A 27,119-nucleotide genomic window follows, 5' to 3' on the forward strand; every position below is an offset into this window, starting at 1 on the left:
TTTCCTTTATTTTATGAGAGAGAAAGAATATGGAAATGAGTGGATAGGGAGGTTGAGAAAAATCTGGAAGGAGTTAGAGGACAGGAAAAAATATGATCAAAATATATTATTAGAGAATAAATTAAGACATTATTATCATTAATTTATTTGGATTTTTTAAAACAGGGTCTCTCTATTACCCTAGCTGCCCTGAAGCTCCCTATGTAGACCAGGATGGCTTTGAACTCTTGAACTTACTAAGATCCACCTGTCTCTGTCTCTCAAGTGCCAGGATTAAAGGCATGTACCACCATGTCCAACAAAGCATTATTTTTTTCAAATGGTTTTCTGACATAGCACTTAAGAGCTGTGTGTGATACACAGAGCGTGCTCATGCCTCCCTCCAGCCCTGTGAGCACTATACTTGGTCTCCGAGGTTCAGAGCTGAGCAGAGGCCTAAACTTTCTGAAGGACTAAGCAATCTGACTAGCCTTGATCCAAGTCCAGCCTCTCCTGGCTGTGCAACCTCCCACAGGAAATTTGGCCTCTGCATCATCATCTGTTGGTCTGTGAAGTGAGAACCAAATATCCTGCTCAGAGGACGTTTAGAAGAAATCAGCCTGACAATAATGCACAGATAGAATTTATTTAGCATAGTTCCCGGCTGAACTTAAGTTGTCATTATTATTGTGGCTATTACTGAGGTGAGACCTGACGGACCAGTTATGAGGCGGGCAGACTGGAGAGGGAAAGAGCATTCCGGGTAGAGGAAAGGATGCTCACAAAGGCTGGGAGGTGGGATGTCATCAGAAGAACACCATGTTCAGTGGGGTAAGGGATGGAGCGAGGAGAAGGGGGTCTGCAGACGATGCTGTGGAGCCAGGCAGGGCTGGGACATGGAGGGAAGGGCCAGCTGGCCAGGGAGGGGTCTCAACCAGGGAAGGAGATTGCAGAAAGTAGGTGGGGGTGCAGGTATAGAAGATAAGGTCTGAGGAGTAGACACCAAGAGGAGAAAACAGGGAGAGAGATCTAGGTAGCATCAGAGGTGGCAGTGCCAAGGAGGAAGACAGTGGGAAGGCTCCCCAGCCTTTGCATAGACAATGGAACCATCCTGAAAGTATCGGTCAGAAGGGAGATGCTGAGCTTAGCAGGTGTGGGGCACTGGGACTTGAGTTCTAGGTCTCAGGGGAGATGGCCTCAATAGAGACATCAACTGGAAACTTGGTTCTGAGGGCATCAGGAAGTCACAGAAAGATCTGGAGAAGGGGCCAGGGTCAGACAGAGTTAAGGTAAGACAGAGTGGAGCCTAGGGCTGGAAGCAAGAAACCTGAGCCAGGCAAGGAGTTCACAGGAAGGGCTCTGATGTCTCAGACACTCCTGGAGGAAGTCTTCCTGCACAGTCCTCACGGTTCCAGCTGGGAGTCCACCTTCCCCTAGGGGTGAGGAGTGGAGGGTCAGCCAGGCCTCTCCATACATCCTCTGATGAAGACAAGAAGGGTGGGGTGGATCACTTAGACACTATATCATGCCAGGGGACCCTGGCACCTCCCACAGGTCTGCCCTCCTTCCCCACCCAGGAAGCTAAGCCACCATTCCTGCTGGACTTGTCAGACCTGGGACAATGCAAGTGTGGATCTCAGTGTAGTGTCCCTTCCCAAGTGCGGCCGTCACCATGGGCCTCTCATCAGCTCTGCTGCTCTTCCTACTCCTCGGTAAGTTCCCTCTGCCACCCTCCTCCCCAGCAGCCTGTTCCCGGGCAGCCTCTCAACACTGTCCCCTCCCTCCTCTCCTCTGCAGCCTTCAGAGCAGGGTTCCTCGCCCTCCATCCAGCTTCTAGCCCTGGGCAACCCTCCACCTCCTCCTTGGACTCAGTGGGCTCTTCTCAGGGCTTTGTTTCAAAAGTCTCCAGCCAGCCCCCGAACTTTCCAGATCGGCCTCCAGGTTCAGAAGCTTCTGCTGGAATCCCTGATTCCAACTGGTTTCCTCAAGGGCCAAATTCAAGCCATGTTCCTGGGTCATTCTGGACCAATGTGTCTTCTGGGGAGCAATATCTGAGCCCTGATATCACCTTCTCTAAAATCGCTGATTCCCAAGTGGGTTTTGATGGTTCCCATTCTCAAGATCCTGCTAAAGACCCCAGGCCTTCCTTCTCTGTTCAAGTCCCAGACACCAAAGGACCGAGCAATGCCCCAGGTTCAAACCTACCCCAGGTTCACCACAACCTTGAGCTTCCTGTCCAGAACCCTGAATCCAAAATTTCCTCGGAGAGTTACCAGGCTGCAAGCTTCCCCCAGCAGGTGGGGGGACCCCTGGCTGTGCTAGTGGGATCTACCATCAAGCTCCCCCTGATTCCAGTCCCCAGCCCAAGGCCCCCTGCTCCTCTGGTGGTCTGGCGCCGGGGCTCCAAGGTATTGGCAGCTGGGGGCCTGGGGTCACAGGCTCCACTCATCAGTTTGGACCCCATGCATCAGGCCCGCCTGAGATTTGACCAGATTCGAGGGGGTCTGGAACTCACCTCTGCACGACTGGATGATGCCGGGGTGTACACAGTTGAAGTCATCAGGGGAGGAGTCTCCCAACAGATTCGGGAGTTCACGGTGGGTGTGTATGGTAAGTGGGCCTTGTGGTGCAGAGCACAAGCTGTGGAGCCGGCTCTCCTCACAGACATCTGGGCAAATCTGTGCTGGGTGAATATGCTTCCTGCCCAGAAAAGAGCCTAGGAGTGCAGATAGGAGCCAGACTGCACCTTGCCTGGGGAAGGAAGTCTGGGTATGGACTCCTGGGTCTGAGAGAGGAGATCTGAGGCCTGATCCCTTGGGTCTAAGGGAGCAGGTCTGGGGTCTGAGGGAATAAGATTGGGGTCTGGACCTCTGGGTCTGAAGGAGGGCTAGAGTCTGGACTCCTGGGACTGACAGAATAGGATCGGGGCTTGGACATCTAAGTCTGAGGTCTCGAGCTCTGAGGGAGGAGGCCTGGGGTCTGTATCCCTGGATCTGAGGGAGGAGGACTGGGAGCTCAGATTCCTGGTGTAGTGAAAAGAGCGAGGAAGGGCTGAGGAGGCAGAGACTTGGGGCACAGGGAGGGAGTTCTGGTGTGTGGAGTTTCCGACTCATCAGAACCTGTCCTGGGTCCCCAGAGCCCTTACCCCAGTTGTCGGTACAGCCCACGGCTCCAGAGACAGAGGAGGGGGCGGCCGAACTGAGCCTGCGCTGCGTGGGGTGGAATCCAGGTAGTGGGAAACTAAGTTGGAGCAGAAACGGACGTGCCCTGGACACCCCAGACCCTCAAGGCGCAGAGCCACCTCGCATCCGCGCAGAACGGGACCAGCTGCTCATCTCACGTCCGGTACGCAACGACCACGCCCGGTACACCTGCCATGTCCGCAGCCCCTTTGGCCACACGGAGGCTGCAGCTGACGTCAGTGTCTTCTGTGAGTGGGGGGGATGTCTCCAGGGAGGATTCCATCGTGAGTCCCCGGGGAGAAGTGGACCCAGTGTCTGTGACTCCTTTCAGTCCACCCACCCCTTGTCTCGCCCCTCCTCCCCTCCTAAGACGGCCCGGATGCTCCGGTAATCAGGGTCTCCTCTGACCGCAACGCTGATCCTGCGCTCTACGTTACCGCGGGCAGCAACGTCACCTTGCACTGCTCGGCCCCCTCGCGGCCGTCTGCAGACATTGCATGGAGTCTGGCGGACCCCACCGAGGCCGCAGTGCCTGCGGGGCCTCGCCTCCTGCTGCCGTCGGTGGGGCCCGGCCACGCCGGCGCTTACGCCTGCATCGCTGCGAACCCCCGCACTGGCCACCGCAGGCGTTCGGTGTTCAACCTCACTGTGGCGGGTAAGAGCTGTGGGTTCACCCAGCGGGGAGAGCGGAAGCACCTGGAGGTGTGGGTGTCAGGGGAGGGAGGAGACGGCGATGAGAAGGGCAGCACAGGGGGCGTGCCCTTCGGGGAGGGAGGGTCCAACCAGGAGGAGCTGGGACAGTTACTGGTGGGCGTGGCCACTGGAAAAGAAGCCGAGTTAGCAGGGAGGAATGCGAAATAGCTGCTGATGGGCGTGGCTTTTAGGAAGGTGAGGCGCTAGCAAGCAGTTTCTGAGAAAAACCTCAAGTAATAATGGCCACTAGTTAAAGAGCCAGGAAGGTCCAGGGACATTTGTGAGTGAGGTGGGATTACCTGGAGAGGAGTGGCATCATCAGCGGGAGCGGAAACGTACTGGTGAGGAGGGAGAGGGGCGTGTCCATCTGGGAGGAGGAGGGACAATGGGCGTGGCGATACTAGTACTGAGAGTAGAACACCCACCAATTGCTAATGGGCAGGACAAACAAGAGCATATGGACACCTATGCTTAGGACCGGGTCCAGTGCCGGTTGAAGGGATGAGGATGCCAAGGAGATTGGGAAGAGTCAGCGGGAGGAGAGAGTGGGTGGTCTTGGGAAAAAAGGATTCTCAATCGAATGAGCAGCGAAGTTAAATGGCAGAGTTGGATTTGAAAGAGAAGGCACTAGCCACCTAGACTAGTGAGCAGGATCAGCGAGTGTTGAAGTTACCTGCAAAGGCGGAGGGAGGGGGTCACAAAGGGCTCAGTGCACGCGGGAGGGTGGAGCTGTCTAGGGAAAGAGGCGGAGAGAAACCTGGAGAAGGAGTGGGGCATCGCGCATAGAGGAGGGACTGGAGAAAATGGAAGGACTGAGGCTGAATGGTCTCCTCCGTGGTAGATCTGCCCCCGGGGACCCCACAATGCTCAGTGGAAGGGGGTCCCGCGGACCGCAGCCTCCGCTTTCGCTGCTCCTGGCCCGGTGGAGTCCCTGCCGCCTCTCTGCAGTTCCAGGGTCTCCCCGAAGGCGTCCGTGCTGGGCCAGTGCCTTCTGCGCTCATGGTGGCTGTCCCCGCCCGCCCGGAGCTCAGCGGCGTCGCAGTCACCTGTCTGGCCCGCCACCTGGTGGCGACGCGCACCTGCACGATCATCCCGGGTGAGAGAGACTGGGCCTCCTTGCTATCTTTAAAGGAAGTGGGTGACTTTTTCTTTGGTCCTTTGGGTTTAAGGGAAGGACCAACGAGAACTTCTAAGTATTTTATGAAACCCAAACTTCACTTTCTTCGGGAGTTGGGTCTCTCCTTCCACTATGTGAGTCTCAGGGATAGAACTCAGGTAGTCAGGCCTGGTGGCAATCGCCTTTATCTGCTAAGTCATCTTTTGAGTCCTCAAACTTCACTTTTGTCCTGAACTTCAGGACTTGCCACCAAGCCTGATGACCTGGTTGGTCTCCAGAACCGTGGTAGTGAATGGCTAGAACCAGCTCCAGCAGTTGCGTCTGATCTCTGCATATTTTCATTGGTGGACACACACATACTATAAATAAATATGAAAGGGAAACTGTCACAAAATGAATGAATGAACACATGAATGGGCAGACTGTGACCTCATCTGGTCACAGCAGGAGGGGCATTTGTCACTTTTTGCTTTAACAAAGGACACAGAACTTGGTTCTTCACATCCTATAAGGTCTCATTTCCCTTAACGGGGCTTCTTCCACCAACAGAAGCCCCCCAGGAAGTGCTGCTCCAGCCAGTAGTACAGGAGACACAGCCCGGGGATGTGGTGGTGGCACTGGAGGTCACTGGCTGTCCCCCACCCTCAAGAGCATCCTGGGCCCGGGAGGGACGGCCCTTGGCTCTAGGAGGTGGGGGTCGACTGCAGCTTAGCCAGGAAGGCCGGAAGCTCCTCATCAGAAACTTCAGCCTGGATTGGGACCTGGGGAACTACTCTGTGCTGTGCAGCGGTGCACTGGGCGCTGGAGGCAACCAGATCACCCTAGCTGGTGAGCTTAGCCAAACCAAGATGCTCAGACACCTCAGACCCAGGTGTCCAGGCTCCAACCATCCTTTCCCAGATTCAGGGGTCCAGGACCCAGCCCTCTCCCTCAGATCCAGGGGTCCCAATCATAGCCCTTCTCCTGTAGATCCATCCTCACTGTCGCCCACCAGGTCCTCGGCATCTAGTATCTTCCCTTCCTAGGGCCCTCCATTTCCTCATGGAGGTTGCAGAGAGCCCGAGAAGCTGCAGTGCTCACCTGGGATGTGGAGCGAGGCACCCTCCTCACTGGCTTCCATGTCCAGGCATGGACAGAGGCCTCGGACCTGGATAGAGTCACCATGAGTAGGGACTGGGTCTCCCTGCTCATTCTGGGCCCTCAGGAACGGTCAGCCATAGTGCCACTCCCTTCTCGGAACCCTGGGACCTGGGCATTTCGCATCTTGCCCATCTTGGGGTCTCTGCCAGGGACCCCATCCCAAAGCCGGGTCTACCAAACAGGTAAGTTGGGCCAGGTACCTTTTTCTACCTTCCTCTTAGCACCTGACCAGCCATACTTAGGCTTTTACATCAGACCCTCCTCTTCTGTTAGTGGGGGCTCCTGTGACAGTGTCCTACTACCTGGTTGGCTTGAAACAACAAGCATCTATTCTCTCATGACTCTTTTTAGGTTTATTTGATTATTGGTTTATTTTTTATGTGTGGTTGTACATGTGTCGTGATGTGTGCATGTGAAGTTGGGAGAAAAACTTGAGGGAGTTGGTTCTGTCCTTTTGCCATGAGACCCAGAGTTTGAACTCAGATTTCTTGGGTCTTCCCAGGAAGGATGAGTTAGGGTCTTAGACAAACTAAGTGTATCCCTGTGTATCCCTGGGTCCTGTTTCCTTGTTTCCTTTGCTGTGTGTCTTCCAGGTTCTGCCCTGAGTCCAGGGGCAATCGCTGGCATCGTCCTTGGCTCTCTGCTGGGCTTGGCCCTGCTGGCTGGCCTTCTCCTCCTGTGTATCTGCTGCCTGAGGCATTTCCCAGGTGATGAGGGACCTGGGAAGAGGCAACTGGGGCCAACCGGGAGCTTCCCTAGACAAAAACTGGCATGGCAACCAGTGCATTAAAATGCCACCATCTAGGACTAGCTTCCCTTCCTACTGACCAGGGTGGCCTGTTGGAGCAATCAATCATGTGTTTCCTGTCATCCTCTCATAGGAAGGACTTCTATGAAAAGGCAGCTCCCCCTGACCTTGGCTCCTGTGCTTACCCCGCCAGAAAAAAAAGATGCAGAGTTTGACCCCAGTGCAGACCCCACGGCTACTGCCTGTCAAAAGCCAGCTGCGGAGCCCTCACACTGCCAAAGTCCAACAAGTGAGTGTTGTTTCCTCCTGCCACGGGGGTCAAGTAGCTTGTAAGAAGAGAATATTCTAATTCTATTTTTTTTTTTTTTTGGTTTTTACGAGACAGGGTTTCTCTGTATTGTTTCGGAGGCTATCGGTCCAGCCTGGCCCCGAACGCACAAAGATCCGCCTGCCTCTGCCTCCCGAGTGCTGGGATTAAAGGCGTGCGCCACCACCGCCCGGCTCTAATTCTATTTTTTAATGTCTTTCTCCTCCTTTTTCTTCATGTCTTACAAAATGTCCTAGTTACTATTGCTGTGATGAAACACCATAACCAAACACCACGGAGAGGGAAGGGTTTATTTGCTGTGCACTTTTACACCACAGTTCTTCATCAAAGGAGGTCAGGACAGGAACTCAAACAGCAGGAACCTGGAGGCAGACGCTGAGGCCATGGGTGGGTGCTGCTTACTGGCTTGCTCAGTCTGCTTTCATATGGAACCCAGGACCACCAGCCCAGGGGCAGCCCCACCCACAGTGGACTGGGCCTTCCCACATTAATCACTAATTAAGAATCTGCCCTACAGACTTGCATGCAGCCCTAGCTGATGGAGGCATTTTCACATTTGAGGTTCCCATCTCTCAGATGGCTCTAGCCTGTGTCACATTGACTAGCCAGCACACAAAGGTTGATAAGATTTATTCCATTTATGTATTGTTTGTTTGACAACAGGGCCTTACTGTGTGTTACAGGCTGTATGACTGGGAATCCTCCTACCTCTACCTCTTATGTTCAGTAATCATCACATCCAACTTACGTGGATCTGAGGATGGGGCCTGGGACCTATATATTCTAGGCAAACACTAGCTATAGCCCCAGCCCCTCGAGTTTTGTTTTGAATACTGGTAATTGAACCTCTTGCCCGTTTCTTATGTATACTAAAAGAATATAAATTCCAATTTGCCTTCCAAAGGAGAGTGAGATGCAACTTCTGTTTCCCCTAGAAATTAGGCCAGACTTTCATCTTTAAACTCTGAGGGAGATGGAATTTCCTTGTTTTCAGTTTTTCATTGGCACACAAGGGGTCCACATCTGTAGACATAGTGATCGGGAGGCTGAGCAGGAGGGTCACTGCAAAGTCAAGGCCATCCTGGTGATATAGCAGGACCCTGTCTCAAACAGACAGAAAGGAAAAACAAAAACACCCACAAAACAAACAAACAAAAAATAAGAGAGAAAGAAAAAAGGAAGGGGGATGAGGAGGAGAAGAAAAAGAAACTCAACTAGTTTCCTTTAAGATTTATTTAGTTTTATTTTGTGTGTGGCTTGTATGTCTGTGCACCACAAGCATGCAGTGCTCTCAGAGGCCAGAAGAGGCGTCATATCCCTCAACTAGAATTACAGACAGTTGTGAGCTGCCACACAGATGATGGGAATTAAACCCAGGTCCTCTGCAAAAGCAACAAGTGCCCCTAACCACTGAGCCATCTCTCCAGGCCCCCAGCTAGCTTCTGAAAGGTTAGTTGGGCATACCATTTTGTACTCATGGTATCCCCTGAAGTCACCTCCTACCCGCTTCTCTTCCAGGTCATCAGCCCCAGTCCAGCTCTCCGTCCAGGTGGCAGCCCATGGAATGTTCGGGTAGTCACCCAGGTATGACAAAAACTGGTGGCGCACTCTCCATGAAGTGTTTTGAACAGGGTGAAACTTCGTGCTTTGGTTCAGTGGCATGGGGCCTACTATGACTGAGGATTGGACCCTAAGGGTGGGACATCCTGTCTCTCTCTTGTCTCTGAAGACTCAACCTGTAGTTGTACATCTAATGACATCAATGTGACTCTGGGGATAGGAGAGCCAACTACAGATGGGTGGATGTGGTTGGCACAAGCCCAAAACCTCTGGCATGTAGGCCTTGCTGTTTAGCTCCAAGCTGGAAGGGGAGCCTGGCATTGGCCCAGCTTCTGCAACGGTCACCACCTTCTCCTCCAGGCCACATCCCTTCAGCTTGCAGAGGCTTCCATCATCCAACACATAGGTCTTGCCTGCATCCCCTCCCCCGCTTCCTCCCCATCTCTTGATTTCCTTTTTGCTTTGCATTGTTTGACTCAGAATCTCATTTAGCCCAGGCTAGCTTCAGATTTGTGAGATAGCCCAGACTGGACCTGAACTCATGACTCTTCTGCCCCAGTCCCCCAAGTGCTGGGATTGCAGGCACGGGCCACCTCACACACCTTTCTTTCTTATTTTTGTTTTTTTAAATAAAGGATCTCATAACACAGACCTGGTTGGCCTCACACTGCCCAGTTTCCCTGCTCCAGTTTCCTGGGTGCTGAGATGACAGTCATACACTACCATGACTTCTCTGTATCCTCCATCTCTAAATTTTCCTATGGCTGTACTAATGTTTAACATCATTCAGTCTCTGCATTCAAACCTTTGAGGCCTGTGGTTTGGCCTCTTGTCAACCCCTGTGACTTCTCTTCCCAAGACTGCTCCTCCATAGGCCTTCTGTCAACCACACACACACACACACACACACACACACACACACACACACACACACACACACACACACACACACCCAGCTCTTTGTCAGTAGAGTTCGCTCTGCCTGGACACTTCTCTTTCCCATGTCATTGATTTATCAAGGTTTGGAGTAGTCATTACCACCTCAGAAGGACCCCTCCCCCTTCTTTACATGTGAGTGAAGTCCCACAATCCCTAGCTTCCCTCTGGTTCTGTAACTGTGAAATGGCAGATGCCAATAAGTTTCCCTCTGAACTGAGAGCTCCGTGGGACATACATCACACTATTATCCCATCAAAAATGGAGCCAGCACATAGCAGGCACTCAATAAATACTTGTGGACTGATGAAACATCCTTGTGCCTGTTAAGAGCTGCTGCTGCTACTATCCTTGACAAGATATGTCTTCCTTTTTCAACAAGAATTCTCATGGGAAATTCAGAGTCACAGCAACCAGCAACACATATAGTCAGCTATCCCATGCCAGGGTAATATAAACACTTAGGAACCTGAGATAGGAAGATTACATGCTCAAGGCCAGAATTTCATAGGGAGACCTTGTCTCAAAACACCAAGAACTAGGCATGAGGCCCCATAGTAGAGCAGCTGACTGGAATCCCCCAGTGAGGGGTGGGGATGTGACTCAGTAGTAGAGTCCCTGTTTAGAATCCCCCAGAGAGGGGCAGGAATGTGGCTCAGTGGTGGAACTCTTGCCTAGAATCCCCCAGTGAGGGGTGGGAATGCAGCTCAATAGTAGAGCCCCTACCCAGAATCTCCCAGTGAGGGGTGGGAATGTGACTCAGTGGTAGAGTCCCTGTTTAGAATCCCCCAGAGAGGGGCAGGAATGTGGCTCAGTGGTGGAACTCTTGCCTAGAATCTCCCAGTGAGGGGTGGGAATGCAGCTCAATAGTAGAGCCCCCACCTAGAATCTCCCAGTGAGGGGTGGGAATGTGACTCAGTGGCAGAGCCCCTACCTAGAATAACCCAGTGAGGGGTGGGAATGTGACTCAGTGGTAGAGTCCCTGCCTGGAATCCCCCAGTGAGGGTTAAGAATGTGGCTCAGTGGTAGAGCTGTTGTCTAGAATCCCCCAGTGAGGACTGGATACTGGGTTCAAACCCTAGTGCTATATATACAAAAGGGGGGAAAAATCAAGATTTTGTATCTTTTTATCACTGCCAACAGAAGGTCTCATACAAGTTAGCTTATACAGACGCAGGCTTTATTGCTTGTGTGTGGGAGAGTGGGCTCCAGGTAGGTTTTGATCCAGCTGCTATACCTCCTCCTTACTGCTACCCCCCACAACCCTCCCCCTCTACATAATACTGCATGCTCAGGCTGTAAGGCTGAGCCCCGCTGACCAGCAGAAGACCTTCCCTTCCTGGAGACAATGCGCCTTCCGGTTAGCATCACTGGGCCACGTACCCGTCTATGAGTCAAACACAAATGAGCTGTCAGGCAGCTTAAGCTGAGTGGAGTTCACCTCCCTAACAGGCAGAAGCAGGAATGTCACTGGAGATTCTCGTCAAATGACCACACCTCCTTTGCCATCCACTTGCCCAAATCCTCAAAGACATTGACTTCCACAGGCAGGGACTTTGGAAAAAGGCGTTTATTGGTGTGGTGGTCTCAACACTCCCCATGAATTGGAACACACGGCTCCCAGGGCCGCCTCCCACCTCCCATCATACCCCTCCCCCTCCCCACCCCATCCCGGACCCTGGGAATGGAAGACAATGTGGGATGGGGCCCACGCCCCCGTCTGAGGTACAGTCACTGCCCCTTGACTCCCTGCCCCTCTCTGCCCTCATCTTCGCCAGGCTCTGAGTGCTATGGTTTTGGGTGTGTGGTTACTGAAGTTAGGACTGATGGCATAGTGCCTCTGCCTGGGTTCAGGATGACTGTGTGTCTCCTCTCCCCAACTGTGTGACACCAGGTGTATCAGGCTGGGGTGTTCCCACACACAGAGCCTGGCAACTTCCTTTGTGGATAATAGTGGCCTACTCTGAGGGAATTAAAGCTAGTCACAGACTCTGGGGCAGCAGAAGCCAGGAGCTATTGCTGGTCAATCGCTGGTGTGTGTGTGTGTGTGTGTGTGTGTGTGTGTGTGTGTGTGTCCGTGTGTGGTCACAGCAGCCTTTGGAGGTACTATGGGTTGAGAGGTGAGGGAGCAAGTGGCCGGGGAGCCCATGCTTGTGGGTCAGCTGCAGGGCAGCTGGAGGGTGCCACTGTGGCCAAGGGGAGGGGGGTCTGGGGGGCAAAGCACTGAGACAGACAGGTGACCAGTGCCACTAGCCTGTCAGTTGAATGGAAGCACCGATTGGCCCTGGACGGGGCCAGAGAGTTCAGGGTGGGGAAAGGGCAGGGCAAGGGAGGTTTCAAGCCACTGAGCCAGTGGTAGGGCCTCTGGCTGCAGGCAACTGGTGACAGAGCAGGGAGAAACAAGCCATATGAAGGTCCCCACCTAGTCACAAAGGCTGAGTGACACCCGACACCCACCCGCCCCGCCCCTTCAATGGGGAGGGGGTAGTGTCCGTGCATATATGGGAAGGTGGAGAGCCGGCAATGTTCTTGTCAAAGCTTCCACCACGAAGCCCCCACACCTACCTCCAGCCAGAGGAAGAGAGGCAGCAGTAATGGGCAGGGGCCATGGGAGAGTAGGTTCCAGAGAGGGCGGCCTTCTGGTTCCCTCCCCCAGCACACCTTCACACACATGCACACAGATACAACACGCAGACTCACACTCATATACACGCGAGTGCACACACACGCGCACACCCACCCACATTCACACACGAGCCAGTTGACAGCCTGAGCTAAGAGAGGGGTGTGGGGTGGCTGGGGGTGGTGGGTCACAATTGGAAACGTGAACGGGTGGCGAGAATGGCTGTAGAAAGATGCATAATTTTGCGTTATCCCTCACAGTGATGGGTTCTCTAAAAGACCTTCCTCCTCCTCCTCTTCGTTCTTCCTCTGTGGCTGAGAGCTTCTGTTCCCTTGAGACCCAGGGCGCGAGCTCACCCCCTTTCTCTTGCTCTGGCCCGAGGCCCCTGCAGGGGGAGGTGCGCTGCCCTGGGTGACATCTACATCCTCGACCACAGCCAGCCCAGGGCAGAGAGGAGGGTCAGGGGCCCTGGGGGCCTCGGAGCCGAGTTCTCCAGGGATCCTGGGCCTGGTGAGAGAGAAATGGTCACAGAGGGAGGCTGAGATGGGGAGGCCCTGCAGTTCTCTCCTAGGTGCCTCCTCTGCCTCCAGCCTCCAAGGCTAGCTGTGATCAGAACTCTCGTGGGTCTGGGCTCCCTATGCCTGCCTCTTCTGTAACTGCCCTGGGTCTCAATATACTCCCAGATTTTCCCATTTCCTTCTTATTGCTTAGTCTGGATCCTTGGGGTTTGTTTTTTGTCTGTTAAAAATTCTGTCAACATTCCTACCAGTCACCTTCTTAGGAACTTCAGCAATGCCTTTGTTTGTTGGTTGGTGACTTTTTTTTTTACCACTTCATTTTGTAGGGGATGGAGCATACTGATTCGCACATACTGGGAACATGCTCTACCTCAAAGCCACCCCCAGGCCCTCACTGGAGAATTCTAGGCAAATAATAAGTTATATTCCAGACCTCTCTTTACTTTCACAACAGGGTCTCACTGCGTTGGCCAGGCTGGACCTGAACTTTTCTTAGCCTCCCGGGTACCTTTGATAGCCCCTGCAATACAAGTCCCTGGTGCAGCCGCTTTCAGCCTAGCTTCTCTCTTTACTAATAACAGCCTCAGGCTCTGCCCCCAACAGCCTGAGCCTGGATTCCTGAAGCAGTAAAAGTGCCTGTCAGCCACAAGTCACTCACTGTTTAACAACCTTCAGTGGCCATGATGTGCAGTACAGTGAGTCCAGCACCTCTATCATTGCTGGGAAGCTCAGCTCTCTCTAAGAGCAGTTTAAGGCTGCTCCTTGTCGGTCTACTCTCCCCGTGTCTTTTCAAGAGCTGCTCCCTCTTGCAGCTGACTTGCATAGGGCTCCCCTTTGTCCAGCGATCTTATCTCAAACCTACCACCCCAATCCTGTCTGTTTTTGTACATGCACCTGTTTCTTTGATATGCATCTATAAGCCCATTTGTCTATTTTTTTTTTAAGACTAGACCCTGAGAGTCCCCAGACCTTGAACTCACTAAGTAACTTCCTGCCTTCTCTTCCTGAATGCTGGGATTACAGGTGTGCATCACATGCTGGCTTTAAATAGTGATGGGGTTCTTATCGTGAACTTCTTCGTGAATGCCAGGCAAGCATCCTACCACCTGAGAATCAGTTGCTTTATTCCGTGGCACTGTTGGGGTTTCCTAAATTCTGGGCCAGGAGTTATCCCTGTATCTCCACCTTCTTGCCCCACCCACTGATGTCTGGGCCCCAGCAGTGCTCTTCCCCCACAGCCCTGTTCCCCCCAGCCGCCCAGCGCAGACGCACGCAGGAGCCGCATGGAGGCACTGGATGCTCCAAGTCGGTTGGCTGCTCGACAGGTGTAGTTGCCATAGTGCCTAGTGCTCACGTTGGCGAAGAGAAGCATGGATCTGGTGCGCTCGGTCTGCACTTTGAGACCCTCCGCTGAGCCGCTGCTTAACCTGTGGGGATCCAGATCAGGGCTGCTGTTGGCCTCCCTTGGAGTTCAATGCCTAGCTCCGCCACAAAAACCCAGGCTCTTCTCTTCCCCCAGGAGACCCAGAACTCTACTATGTACCCCAAGGACCCAAGGCTCCCCTGCGGATCCCTTCTCCACGCACCAGGGCCACTTCGGTATATTCCCTAATCCCCAGTCTCTTAAACTCAGCCCTGGTGGTCTCTTTAAACTTGTCTTCCACACACTTAGCATCGACCCTCGACCTTCTTGCGCGGGGTGAGGGGTGGGGGGTACGGCAGTCCCAGCATTCATTACACTGGTCTCTCTTCCAGGAGTCCACAGACCCTATAATCTAGAAAGCGAACCCTAGACTCTCAGGACCCAGGACTCCGCACCTTTGCAATGCCAGGCTCTCCACCCTGGTTCTATGATCCCAGACCTAGGACCTCCCTTCCCTCCCCTCTTCCCTCAGCCTTGCCCAGTTCAGTCCTCACAGCCTGTCATCCTTGTACCACTGGAAATCTGCAGGCGGCACCGCCATGGCTTCGCAGCGCAGGAGGGCAGCCCGGCCCAGTGCGGTGCGCGCGCTGGTCACATCCGTGATGGTCGGGGGATCTTTAGAGGGATAGAGGCACATTCTTGCTGCATGGGGACTTCAAGGCCCGATTTCAGCACCCTCCTCCTTTAGATCCGAATTCCCACCCAGCTTCCAGCTTCATGAGGCAGACCCCTCCTCCCCAGGCATCCAGGGTTGGTCCGTGCGCCCCCTTGATGCTCACAATTCACTGTGACCAGCACACGGCGGCTGTCCGGTGCCGAGTTCACCCCGTTGTGAGTAATGCATTCGTATTCCCCGGCCTGGCCCCGCTGGATGTCGGAAATTTCCAGAATCTCGCCCTCTGAAGTGAAGCCGTCTGTGGGGAAGGCGGGGAAGGGGGTGCGGGGCCGGACACAAACACTTAACACGGGACAACACGGGCACAACACGGACAAACATCAGCGGGGCACAGCAGGGCCTGGAGTGCCCAGATTAGTAGGAGCTGGGAAGGTCCTGTGGGGGCAGGATGGGGCTGAGGGCAGGGCTGGAGAGCTCAGAACCCAGTGGGAAGGGGCCTAGGATTTCGGGTGCAACAGATCTAGGGATCTGGAAACCCTTATGTCATGCTCAAGGGATCCACTTGGGAGAAGGGAGTGAAGCCAGGATCTTGGCTTTTGGTTTTCAAGGATCCAGGAAAGGCAGGCAGTGAGGGAGGGTCCAGAGTTCTCTGGGGATTCAAGGAATTGGGACCTGCTGACTGAGATTGGTAATCCAGATACCTGTGACCTGAGGTCACAAATGACCATTTAGAATTTAGGACAAGTAGGATCTAGGGTTCAGGAGACACCAAGGGTCAGGATGAAGGGACAGGAGACTAGATTGGGTTTCTTGCTCTCAAGGCATTCAAAGAATGGGACCCAGTGATGGCCACTGTAAGTCTGCAAGACTGGCTGTCTGGGGGTGGAGAGGAAGTGGTGTCCTGGCCTGACATGTCAGGCAGCTTGGCAGCACCTTCTGGGAAACAAGTTGTGAGTAGAGAGGAGGAGCTCCTGATTGCCTCTGGATCTATGGCAGGGGCCTGAGAATGTGCATTTCTGGAAAATTCCCAGGAGCTGCTGATGCTGAGGTTTGGGGACCATTCAAACCACTGGATTGCAATGTCCAGCAGAGGAGAGAAGAGGACAGCCGGCTGACAGAATAGCAGGACACCAAATGCAGCCTAGTTTGGGGCCTGAGTCTGTCAGGTGGAAGGAAGCTGGGGTGGGAGTGTCAGGGGACTTGGGGACACAAGCCCAGGCTGGACATCAGGTGGGAGTCCACCAGATAAGGGAATGAGAGTCTGCTAAGAAATGGGGACCAGGGTGGGCAGGAATCGAGTCTCCTGAAGGGCTTCCCGGTGAGGGAGTCTGGGACTTTAGCTAGGGGTATGCAAAAACAGAGTGGCCCAGATTACAGCCATGGGGAGGATCCTCACCTCGGAGCTGTCTCCAGGTGACAGTGGGCTCTGGCCTTCCCACAGCCAGGCAGAGAAGGTTCACATTGCCCCCTTCATTCACTGCCACGGGTGAGGAGATGTTCACGATGCGGGCAGGGACTGGAAACAGACAGGAGAGTTGGGGTGAGTGTGCATTCCCAGCCACCCAGACCTAAGTTCCACTGCTTCAGACCCAAGATCAAGGCCTGGCCCTCCTGCCTCAGACCCAGGACTGCAGACGCCAGCTTACCTCTATTAGACCCAGGGGTGTGGGCTCAGACCCTCCTCACTCAGGCCCACAGCCCTCCACCCCCAGACTGAGGAGGCCAGCCTTCAGCCCTCCTCCATTAGACCCAGGGGGCCATGTCAGCATTCCTTCATACCCAGGGGTCACACTCAGACTCAATCCTATTTCCTCAGACCCTGGGGTGCAGACTCCAGCCCTCCCCCTTCCAACCCCCAGGAGTCCAGACCACAATCTGATCCAGGCCTCCCTTAAGCTCCTCCCTCACATCCATGGGTGCACACCCTAACCCTCCCCCTGAGCCTCTCCTTGGGAAATAAGTACAAACAGGGAGAGAAGTCAGGCTGCTGTGTTTCCTCAGCACCCAGAAGAGTCCCCACTCAAGGGCGGTCTCAGTCTCTCAGCTCCCCAGATGCGCAGGGCTGTAGCTGAGTGCCCCTCCCACTGCCTTGTTAGAGAACCGCTGTGGTGCCACTCCCACTAGAGCCTGGCTGCCATCCACAAGGGCGGGGCGGCTCATGCTCCACTCACTTGTATCCTAAGCTAGTGAGCAGCAGTGGGCCCAGTGCACACGCGCAGGCTGCCCATTGGTGCCTCCCAGCCCTGACCGTGCTACAGGCCCGGCCCCTCCCCTCCCCACGTTCATCTCCACACGGGGCTCACCATGGACGATGAGGTAGACCTGAGTGGTGTAGGGCTGGTGGCGGGTCTGGAAGGAGCAGGTGTAGAGGCCTTCATCACCCAGCCCCACCTGGGTGATAAGGATGGAGAACTCCTCAGGTGTGTTGATGAGCAGCCGCACCCGGGGGTCACTGGTCCATCGGTCGTTTCCTGCATACAGGATGTTGGAGCGGTTCAGCCAGGCCACTCGGGTCACATGCTCATCGATGAAGCAGCTGGGGAGAAAGAGGAGAATGAGACAAGAAGGCAAGAGTTTCCCCATCCACTGTTACTACAGCTGCAGGGCCCTGGGAGGCAGAGCCTGGCAGTGCCCACTGTACAGGAAGGCAAACCAAGCCTCAGAGATGGAAGGGGCTGGAAGCCAGACTTCTGAGGAAGTGCTGTGTATTAAAGAGGGAGGGAGGGACGGAGGGAGGGAAAGACTGACTCAGAGGTGGGAAAAAGGAGGAAGGGGACAGAGACCCTGAGAGAGAGAGAACAGAGAGACAGAAAACAAGAAAGATGGACAGAGACCCTGAAAAAGGAGACAGAGGTGGAGGGAGAGAGGGAGGGAGGGAGGAAGGGAGGGAGGGAAGAGGGAGAGAAGAAGGAAGGAGGAGAGGAGAGCAGAGAAGAGGAGAGGAGAGAGGGAGACTTGGAAAGATAGTAAAAGGGGGAGGAAGAGACAGGGAGGGGAGACATTAAGTAGGGACATTTGAGAGAGAGACACACACATGGGGAGGGGGAGACAGTGGGTGACCCAGGTGTGGAAGAGACCCTAGTGAGAAGACAGGACCCGAGAGACCAATACCCTCACTTAGCCAGCCTCCCTGGCACTCGTGGTCTACGGGGTCTTGAATCATAGTAATTCTCATCTCCTCACTTTTACGAGGACAGAAACATCTATAGGTGGAGCTGGGCTTAGTGTCCGCACCCCTCACAGCCCGCTCCAGATGCAGGAGATGTCACTCAAGGCTTGAGCATGCAGTGTGGGTGGAGAGGTGTAGCCTTGTGAAGCCCCAGACTGCCTGAGCCCCTACAATGGGATGTACCTGAGGGTGGCGTTGTCACCTTCACACACTGTGTAGTTGTCTGCAGGTGAGCTGAATTCCACGCTCTGGGATAGCAACCCTGCAGAACGGAGGGGATTGCTCAGCCTTGGCAGCTGGGGAGGGGCCAGCTGTGACAAATGCTCTGTTCATGGACACAAACACATGCACACAGCTTTGGTGACACAGGCATCTGCATCCACTGCTACAAGAATTTATTGTTTTCAAAATTCACACACAGTGGACATACTCAGATTAGGCCAATATGCATGCTCCTTCACTGGGTCTGCTCTGGCCCATAAACTGAGTGGAACTTTTGTGGAACAGTGCGCTTACAGAGATGACCCCCAACCACAGCCCACACACACAGACAAATGTGCATGCAGAGAGATACAGGCGCATTGGTGCGTGTGTACACAGATACATCCACACAGACACCTGTGCTCCAGACACATGTACACACATATCAAACATAGTGACACAGACATGCAGACGTATGTAAGCACTCAGCTACAGACCACACACGCACGCAAAGCAAAGCATTTAGAGTCGCATTAGTATGCACAGAATCCCAGTTACATAAAATGGAACACTGTCCGCTGGGCGCGACAAGATTGCTGTCTTGATAGCAGAGCACCACAAGAGGTGTTTGCAGGACTGGACTAAGTAACATTCCCTTGTGGAAATGGCGCTCTCTAAGCACTGGAGGCAGCACGAGAATTGGTCACGCCAGCTCAAGAGGTGGTACACACAACCGTCCACAGGGGGAGCCTCATTAACCTTGCTGGGTGTGTGGGGCGACTCCTCTTTGCTGGGGTAGTTGCCTGCACGCTGCCCACGTGCCTGCATGTCACTCTCAACCACACTCCTGTGAGTAACCCCATTAGAACTCATGGTCCACTAAGCTGCATTTGCATTTCAGAACTTTCTCTCATATATTGTTTGGGCCCTGTCTGGGGTGAGTAGATGTTTCCTTCTGTTGTTGCTTCAGTTATCTATATGTATGTGAGGTGTGTACATATACATAGGGGTGCTCTTGGAAAGGGCATTAGATCCCCTGGAGTTGGGGTTACAGGCAACTGTAAGCTGTCTGATGTGGGTGCTGGGCACTGAACTCGGGTCCTCCGCAGGAGCAGCAACTACCTTCATTATTAAGTCGTCTCTCCAGCCCCACGGACTGACATTTATTCAAGTCTCCTCAGTATGCAGGTGTGCTCACATACAGACACAGGTACCATGTTTATACATACAAGTGCTCAGATTCACATGTATACACACAAAGACACATTGTGCAATTCATATATACAGACGGTTGAACATACAGTATACATGCATACACAGGCACTCATGCATACAAGAAATATATTTGCAACAAATATACACATGCACATATGAGCAGGTGTACATACATGCACACAGATGCACATAAGCACACATTAACTCAGGCATACATGTGCAAACACACACAGAGGGAGCGCTCACAGATACTAAACATGGGTTTGTATGCACACCTTTATACATCCTGTGGTTGAACACAAAGCGCGCGCACGCTAACACACGCACGCACGCGCGCGCGCACACACACACACACACACAGCATGTCAGTGCTCATAGTGTGCACACGGGCCTGCCTGCATGCACCAGTGTGGCCTGGTCATACACCATTCATGTCTCTGTGGACGAGACCTGCAGGCTGGACCAGGGCGGGGGGTAGGGCTGGGTCAGTGGGGGCGAAGGAGACTGCACTGAGAGGAAGTCTGGATGGATGACCTTGGATGATTAGAGCAGCAGGGCCCTGAGAAGACTGCCCCGCCCCCAGCCTGGGAAAAGGAGCTAATTAATCTAATGAATTAATTGTCCGTGGTATCCCAATGACTCCCTGGGGGCCTCTCAATCAACAGCCCCTCAGGACAGGGCTAGGAAAGAACCAATAGAGCAGGCGGGCGAGGCCTGGGGTCTGGGTCTGAGCCCAAAGCCTCTCACCTGGGGTTATGGAAAAGCCCACGCAGGGGGCTTTGTCACATATGTTCAGATAACAATGGGACGTGTACACTTATACACACTTCTCCAGGGCCTAGGAAAAACACAAAGCCAAGGCTAAACCCTGTCGCACACATGGCTGCAGCCCAGGTCAGAGGGACACCAACAGTCCCAGACACATGCCTGGTAGAAGGTCACTTGTAGAAATCAGGTGTCTCCTAGGAGCAGTCACACTATGACACCAAAGGCCAAACAGTCACCAGCTGTCTCCACATGGTTCCACTGACAACAGCTTCGCACCCCATACACAGCTGCAAAGTGCATTCAGCCAGGGTTACAGGCACGTGGGCAGAGCACTGCCAGATTGAGCAGGCATCCCCACACCCACTTTGGAAGGCTCTGGGTCCCACTTGCCCAAGGGGACAGACCCCCACACTGTCACATCCCCTCCAACACACAGGGGCTTCCCTGTCTAAGAATCTTCAATTCTTACAGTCAGTCATGCTGTCACCTCTGACCAGGACATTCATGGCTGAGCATAAGCACATGTGCTCTCACTCGCTCACACACACACACACACACACACACACACACACACACACACACACACACACACAGCCCCCCCACACCAAGTCTGAAAGTCACAGGTCAAAATATGCAACCAGACAAAAGCAAGGGAATGTGACCATCAGGCCAGGTACACAGTCATGTGTGGTACCGAGAACCTTCCTAAGCTGCCCAACAAGATACACCCTGCAGCAAGCTCTTAGTGTCCTAGACAGGTCCCTCGACGTTGGCCCATTGAGGGCTAGGGTTTCCTGGGCATTGTAGGGTACCTAGATCTCCCACCCTACAGCAGTGACAACACAGGACACCCACAGATATTCTTGGAAGTCCCCTGTGGGTAGATCATGCTCCACTCTCCCAGTGCTCTGAAAAGAGGAAGACAGGTAGGAACCAGGGAGGTGTCCAAGGTGAGCCTTTGGAGCTGGCATGTCCAGCCCACTCACACAGGCCCAGTGTGCAAATGGGAGCCCTGAGATAGAGTGGAGGCCCAGGCCACAGGCAAGCCCTCAGTCACAGTTCTCCAGACAGAGGGACCAGCACAGAGGCATCGCTTATCACAGGACTCTTCCCAATACTGGCACTGACACTTCTGAAGCCCCTGATGGCCCCTGTGACCGAGGCTCACCTGTCAAGTCCCAGTGACACCCTTCCTCCTCCAGGCCCCTGTGTGTGGCCCAGATGTGCCTCTCTCTGCTCCTCCATCCACTAAACTCCCAAATGCTTTCTTCTCCAGTGGCTCAGGTGAACTCCAGCCTCTGTGCTCAGGTCGCATGACCTTGAAGCAAGGTGGCCTTGTACTAGGAGACATGTGACACATGACCCAGTTCTTTAATGGGCCTTTAGCTCCTTGCCTGTGAATAACGGACACCACAGACCTTCATATATGTATTTTAAAAAATACCCAGACCCTGGGATCAGGTGCTGTGCAACCTGGGCTTCATTCAAAGAGTGTTGAGATCAAGTCAGGCCAGCATTCATTTACCCAAAGACAATATTTTTTAAGCTTTATTTTCATTTGTGTGCGTATGTGTGTGTGTTTGTTTTGTTTTTGTTTTTGAGACAGGGTCACTCTGCATAGTCCTGGCTTTTCTGGAGTTCACTATGTAGACCAGGACAGTCTTGAACTTATGTAGTAGATCCATCTGCCTCTGCCTCCGGGGTGCTGGGATTAAAGGCATGGGCCACCACACCTGGCCCAAAGACAATCTTCAAACACCACTGGACCTGAATCCTCTCCGTATTGCCTGAGCTTCTGATTGTGACCATGTATGGGACTCCTCCAGGGCTGCAGCATGATCCATTGCAGAGCCTGGCCCCCAGCAAGCCCCAAAAGATGTTTAATGTATCTGTGTGGGACCTGCTAAGAACATCCCCAGACTCCGTCAAGCCTGGTCTTCGCACAGAGCCTGGGCACTCTTCATTATAACTAAATTCACATATGATGCCATCTCCCCGGAAGACTGGACATGTTCTGGGGGCAGAGCCTCATTGTGACTCAGATCTATGTCCCTAGTGTCTTCCAGCTCCACCGGAGTCCTCTTGTAAATAGTTGTTGGCTGAAAAAATAGGGATGGATGCCTGTGACTCTTGAACTCCTTTTCATTCCTCAACTCCAACATAAATACCCCATTCAGGAAGAGCTCTGCAACTGCTCAGGGAAGAGCCCCCATGCCCTGTTCTAGGTAGCCAGTTTAGATGCCTGTAGCACCTCCCCCACCTGACCTGGAGTTTCTAGATGGTGTGATTAAAAAAGACTCATTTATTTGCACTTCATGTGTATACATAAGTGCCTGTGTGAGTTTACATGTACCATGTGCATGCAGAAGCATCCACAACCAGAGGAGGGTGTTGGGTTCCCTGGAGCTGGAGTTAGAGGTGGCCGTGAGCTGCCATATGGGTGCTGGGAGCCAAAGCCAGGTCGTCTGCAAGAGCAGCCAACGCTCTTACCCACAGAGCCATCTCTTCAGTCCTGTGTTGTGATTTTTACCTGTGTGACCCAGGACTACGCCTGGTTTACATCAGGGAGGGGTCGAGGAAGTATAAGGGTCTAGAGTTCCATGATCAAGGTTCACCTCTCTCCCTCAGGTACAAAAATCCTGTTCATCTCTCTGGGACTCAGTTTCCCCACTGGCAAATGAAAATGATGACTGGCCTCCCTCTTTTACTAGAGATAGGGTAGATGAGATTCTGTGAAAGTTTGGCTTGGTGGCTCATGTCTGTAATCCTAGCACTTGGAAAGTGAAGCAGGAGGACTGCCCCACACTTGAGGCCAGCTTGATTACAGAGCTCCAAGCAAGCCTGGGCTACAGAGTGAGTTCCAGGCCAATTTGAAATACATTGTGAAACTGTGGGTTGTATGTAACTGTGTGCGTGCGTGCGTGCGTGCGTGCGTGTGTGTGTGTGTGTGTGTGTGTGTGTGTTAAATAAGCTGGGAAAGAGAGAGCTTGAGGATTTAGAAGGGAGGTATTCTGTGAGGACAGGTTTCTCCCACGTTCCTGCTCTTGTGGGATTTCCAGTCTAGACTAACAGAATAAATCAATAAACAGAGGTCACGGTCAAGGGAGGAAGAGATTTCTGACAAGCTCTGTGTACAGAGATTAGAAGTAAGAATCTTTAGGGATCCTGGATGAACCTCAGGCAAAGCTGGGACCCTTGTGTGCGGACTGGAGCTGGAATGCTATGATCCCGCAGTCCTACTGCCATTGGCAGTGAGGGACCTGTGGTCTGGCCTCCTGTAGGCTGCCCAGGAAAGGGCTGCAGAGGGATGATGTCTGACGTGATGGGCACCCAAAAGCCTCTGCGCCACTCGGCAGCCTGGGGCCTCCGCTCCTGTGATGCCTGGGCACTGCATATCAGCCACCCTTTCCTGCAGGTGACGCCTCAGAGCCTTCACACCGACTGCTTTCCCTGGGACCTGGAAAGCCAAGGCTGGCTTCTCTCTTCCTTCAGGCCTTAACCCCTGTCTCACCTTCCTAGAGGTGGCTTCCTGGACAACCCTCCTCTAAACGGACAACTCATCCTCCAGAGCATTTCAAGCCTGTTCCCATTATGTAACACTCTCTGAGATGACCTATCTACTTGTTTGTTAGAATTTTTTCCCAGCTGAATTCTTGATCTCTCTTCTCTCCACTATAAGCTCTGTGAGGGAGTGATTGGTGTGGCTTGCTCCCTATTCCCAGGCCTCACCACACACACATTTCTCAGGTACCTCAAACGGCAGAGCACACAGTATTTGCTAAGTCAATGAAGCAGGTGTGGCGGGACACAATTGTAACCCTGGTGCTGAGGACACAACAGCGTGACAGCTGCTGCAAGTTTGGGACCATCCGGGGCTATTCATATGTGGCTACCCTCTGAGCCCCAGACCAGCTTGGGCAGCCAACTCTGATAACTTGAGTTCAATTCCCTAGACCCCCATGGTGGAAGTAGAGAACTGACTCCCACAAGTTGTCCTTTGACCCCCACTACACAAATAAGTAAATGTCATATAAAAATTGTAATATAAAAAAAGAAAAAAGATCGAGTCAGAGTCTGGCACAGGGTGCAAGGGCCATTGAAATGGTCAGGAGTGGCACTGGCTTCGTTCCTGGCTGCTGTGTGCACACCCTCTCCCCTCCAGCTGCCCCAGGAGCAAAAGGTGCCCCTTTCCCCATAAGCTCACTCACTCTGTTGAATTTTTTATGCAGTTAGTTTTGAGACAGGGTTTCAGACAGCTCAGTAGCAAAGGTTGACCTTGAACCTCTGATCTTCCTGCCTCTGCCACCCAAATGCAGGGAATACAGGTGGACACCACCATGTCCCAGCTCATGCTGCTCTGGGGATCGAACCCAGGGCCTCCTGAATGCTAACCAAGACTCCACCAACTGAGCCACATCCCCAGCTAGCATAGCCTTATTTTGTGAATGAATAGGTGAATGTGTGAACGGAGTTGGTGGAAAGGATTTGGGGGAGGGGATTAATTGTAGGTTCACAGTTACATAGCCAGGGAGGTTTTGCTAAGTGTAAATAAACCAACAACAGGGAAATGGGCTGGCTTTATCTCTGTTTTAGGAAGAAAACACTAGCAAGAGCCAACGGGCCTCCTTTGCTTTGCATTGAAAGTTGTGTGGGACGAATTTGTGAAAGGAAGAGAAAGCCAGGGGGGTATGCTCTCTGCTGCATTTCCCTCAGGTGTGTGTGAGACCTAGGCAGCCACAGACCCAGGATCTAGGAAGCTCTTCTTCCTCTTGCAGGAGGCTTGCCTTCAGTTCAAGGCCAGCCTGATCTACACATTCCAGGCCAACCACGGCTACATATTAAGATCCTGCCAAAATAAATAAATAAATAATCTGTGGGAGAAGGGAGGAGCCCATGCCTGTAATTGAAGCACTTGAAAGGCTGAGACAGAATGATCACCTTGAATTCAAGGCCGTCTTGGATTACACAGTGAGATTCTGACTAAACGAATACGTGACCATGTGTGAGGAAGATGGGGTCAAGGACTTGATTCTTACACACTCTTCATGAAAACATGGATTAAAAAAGAAAGCACCATTTTGCATACTTTATAAAATAAGGTACCCCCCGCCCCAAGGCAGCAGTGGGATATGAACGGGGCACCTGTCCAACAGATAGATTTATCTTGGCTCAACCCACTGGGTCCGACCTTCTCTCTCTCGGGTTTTCATTGATCAAGGTCATTTGGCTTTGCCACAGATACCCCCGCCCCGTCACCCCCAGGGGAGGACCCCAGGAGAGTTTCATAGTAGTGACTTCTGAGAAGCAAACTGGCCAATGGGACAGGCCCTTCAGAAGAGGGTTGGGGGAACGTCAGGAGCCAAGGAGCTACAGTGAAGGAAGTGAACAAGGGTACGGTAAGAGGGAGGGCTCAAACTCCGGGGCCAACGGAGGTCAGCACAGACATGCCACTGTGCTGAAGCCAGCAGGGAGACTGGCAGTGTCAGCAGCGAGTAACGGAGGCTGGCGAGGGGGCATAAATAAGCCAGACACCGAAACCTAAGGTGACGGGAGAGAAAGGCACCCAGGCATGGTCAGCAAGCAAGACAGCGCTCAGCCTTGTACTGTGCTAAGAAGTAGACTTTCTGGCCCATTCCATTCCTGGCAGATTCCGTGCCCTCCCCCAATGGATCTGCGTGTGGGTGTCCTGTGTGGACAGGGTTGTTTATGTGACTGTAGTCTGCAGGTGCGGTTTGGCTGGCATGCGGGGTTGTTTCTGTGACTGTGGGTGACTTGATTGGAGGCCCAGAGTAGCTGCTTCCCTTGGGGCTGCTGGGGTCACAATGCTGTGTCCCTAATGGCTTAGCATGTCCCTGATTCTGTGGTGCTCGATTGGATGGGGCCTGGAGGAAGCCATGTGGAAATGCCAAATTAACACTTTCTTGGCTTCCTGGGTACCCACAGCTCAGTCTTCTGCCCCATCCCTCTCCCTCCTGTGCCCTGAGCCCTTTCCTTGATCATACTCTCCTTGACAGGCCCTGCAGGGAAGGCAGCCCGGACACCAAGGCAGGACCCACACCTGCTGTTACAGAGGGTCTCCAGGCCCACTGGGTGGCTTGAGACCCTTGTGACCCTCAGTAGCTCTTCCCACCCTACCTTCCCCAGCCCACCCTCACACCTCACCTGCCCATTTCTCCATCCAAACAGTCATCAGAATCCCTAGCCCAGCACCCCAATTTCCTGACTTCTCAAGACCATCTCCCAGTTAACACCCCAAATGCCAACACTTTCAGCTGGGAAGAGTTTCAGCCCCCTCCCTGATTTCAGTCTGTTGACACTGTCGCTTTGCTTGCTGACCCTGGGAAGACATTCCCTCTTCCACCTCGCCTAAAGACGCAGAGCCCTGTCCCCAGGCAAGGACTGTGCAGACAAGACCCCTCCACACACAGAGCATCATTTCAGTCTGGTACCCCAACTCAGTTTGGAGACTCTGCTCAGGTGGGGACTGTTACCCCAACATCTGAGCCCCTCCCTGATCTAGAGCTGTACATTCCTGCCGCCTCAGGCTGGCAGCAGGTGTCGGCGACCCTCTTGCTAGTGATGGGGCAGCTGACCAGATGGGGACGTGCACCCCTGAACCCCGGCGCATCCATGCACCCAAGGACCCCCTGCCCATTCAAGGACTGCTGCCGGGTCCCCGGCTCCAGACATCCGCATACCCCCACCCCCGAGGGGGTACCTCCCTGCCCACCTCCGCCCTGGCCCTGAACCCCCTCCCGGGACCCGGGCGTCCCCGCCGAGCCCCCTCCCGCCCCCGGCGCTGCGGTACCTCGGCTGATGACGGCCAGGCCGGCCAGGGCGGCGGCGGCGAGGAGCCGGAGCCGGGCCCCGGGCGCAGGGGGGGGCATCGCGGCGGCGCGGAGG

The 27,119-nt window shown here is 53.6% G+C and overlaps 2 protein-coding genes and 1 long non-coding RNA gene across 3 annotated transcripts; 1 reads left to right on the forward strand and 2 right to left on the reverse strand.

Moving 5' to 3' along the window:
* Positions 1-606: 606 nt before the first annotated feature.
* Positions 607-2,634, reverse strand: LOC110339780. Its single transcript, XR_002381767.2, has 2 exons — positions 2,495-2,634; positions 607-1,458 (listed from the first exon to the last, which is right to left on the reverse strand). It is a non-coding gene; the product is annotated as an uncharacterized LOC110339780 (long non-coding RNA).
* Vsig10l (V-set and immunoglobulin domain containing 10 like) lies at positions 1,454-14,546 on the forward strand. Its single transcript, XM_040736037.1, is given in 12 exon segments — positions 1,454-1,691; positions 1,777-2,589; positions 3,116-3,409; positions 3,532-3,816; positions 4,696-4,950; positions 5,521-5,799; positions 5,997-6,293; positions 6,705-6,818; positions 6,993-7,054; positions 7,056-7,148; positions 8,706-8,771; positions 14,344-14,546. Coding segments are annotated over 12 exon segments (2,691 nt in total). The 5' UTR covers positions 1,454-1,651; the 3' UTR covers positions 14,437-14,546.
* On the reverse strand, positions 11,239-27,103 carry Iglon5 (IgLON family member 5). The gene is made up of 8 exons (XM_005084844.4): positions 27,025-27,103; positions 18,216-18,294; positions 17,167-17,399; positions 16,260-16,379; positions 15,027-15,161; positions 14,742-14,862; positions 14,097-14,251; positions 11,239-12,813 (listed from the first exon to the last, which is right to left on the reverse strand). The coding sequence occupies exons 1-8, from the start codon at positions 27,101-27,103 to the stop codon at positions 12,725-12,727; spliced, it is 1,011 nt and encodes a 336-aa protein (XP_005084901.2). The 3' UTR covers positions 11,239-12,724.
* Positions 27,104-27,119: the final 16 nt, after the last annotated feature.

The sequence above is a fragment of the Mesocricetus auratus genome, unplaced genomic scaffold (assembly GCF_017639785.1).
Source record: "Mesocricetus auratus isolate SY011 unplaced genomic scaffold, BCM_Maur_2.0 Super-Scaffold_100054, whole genome shotgun sequence".
Taxonomy (NCBI): domain Eukaryota; kingdom Metazoa; phylum Chordata; class Mammalia; order Rodentia; family Cricetidae; genus Mesocricetus; species Mesocricetus auratus.

Bases quoted from the DNA above. Each gene is read 5' to 3' on its own strand.
- Iglon5 (XM_005084844.4), bottom strand. From the start codon at position 27,103: ATGCCCCCCCCTGCGCCCGGGGCCCGGCTCCGGCTCCTCGCCGCCGCC. The intron at 18,295-27,024 runs GTACCGCAGCGC...TCCGTTCTGCAG, and splicing joins CCTGGCCGTCATCAGCCGAG to GGTTGCTATCCCAGAGCGTG. The intron at 16,380-17,166 runs GTGAGCCCCGTG...GTCTGTTTCCAG, and splicing joins GGTCTACCTCATCGTCCATG to TCCCTGCCCGCATCGTGAAC.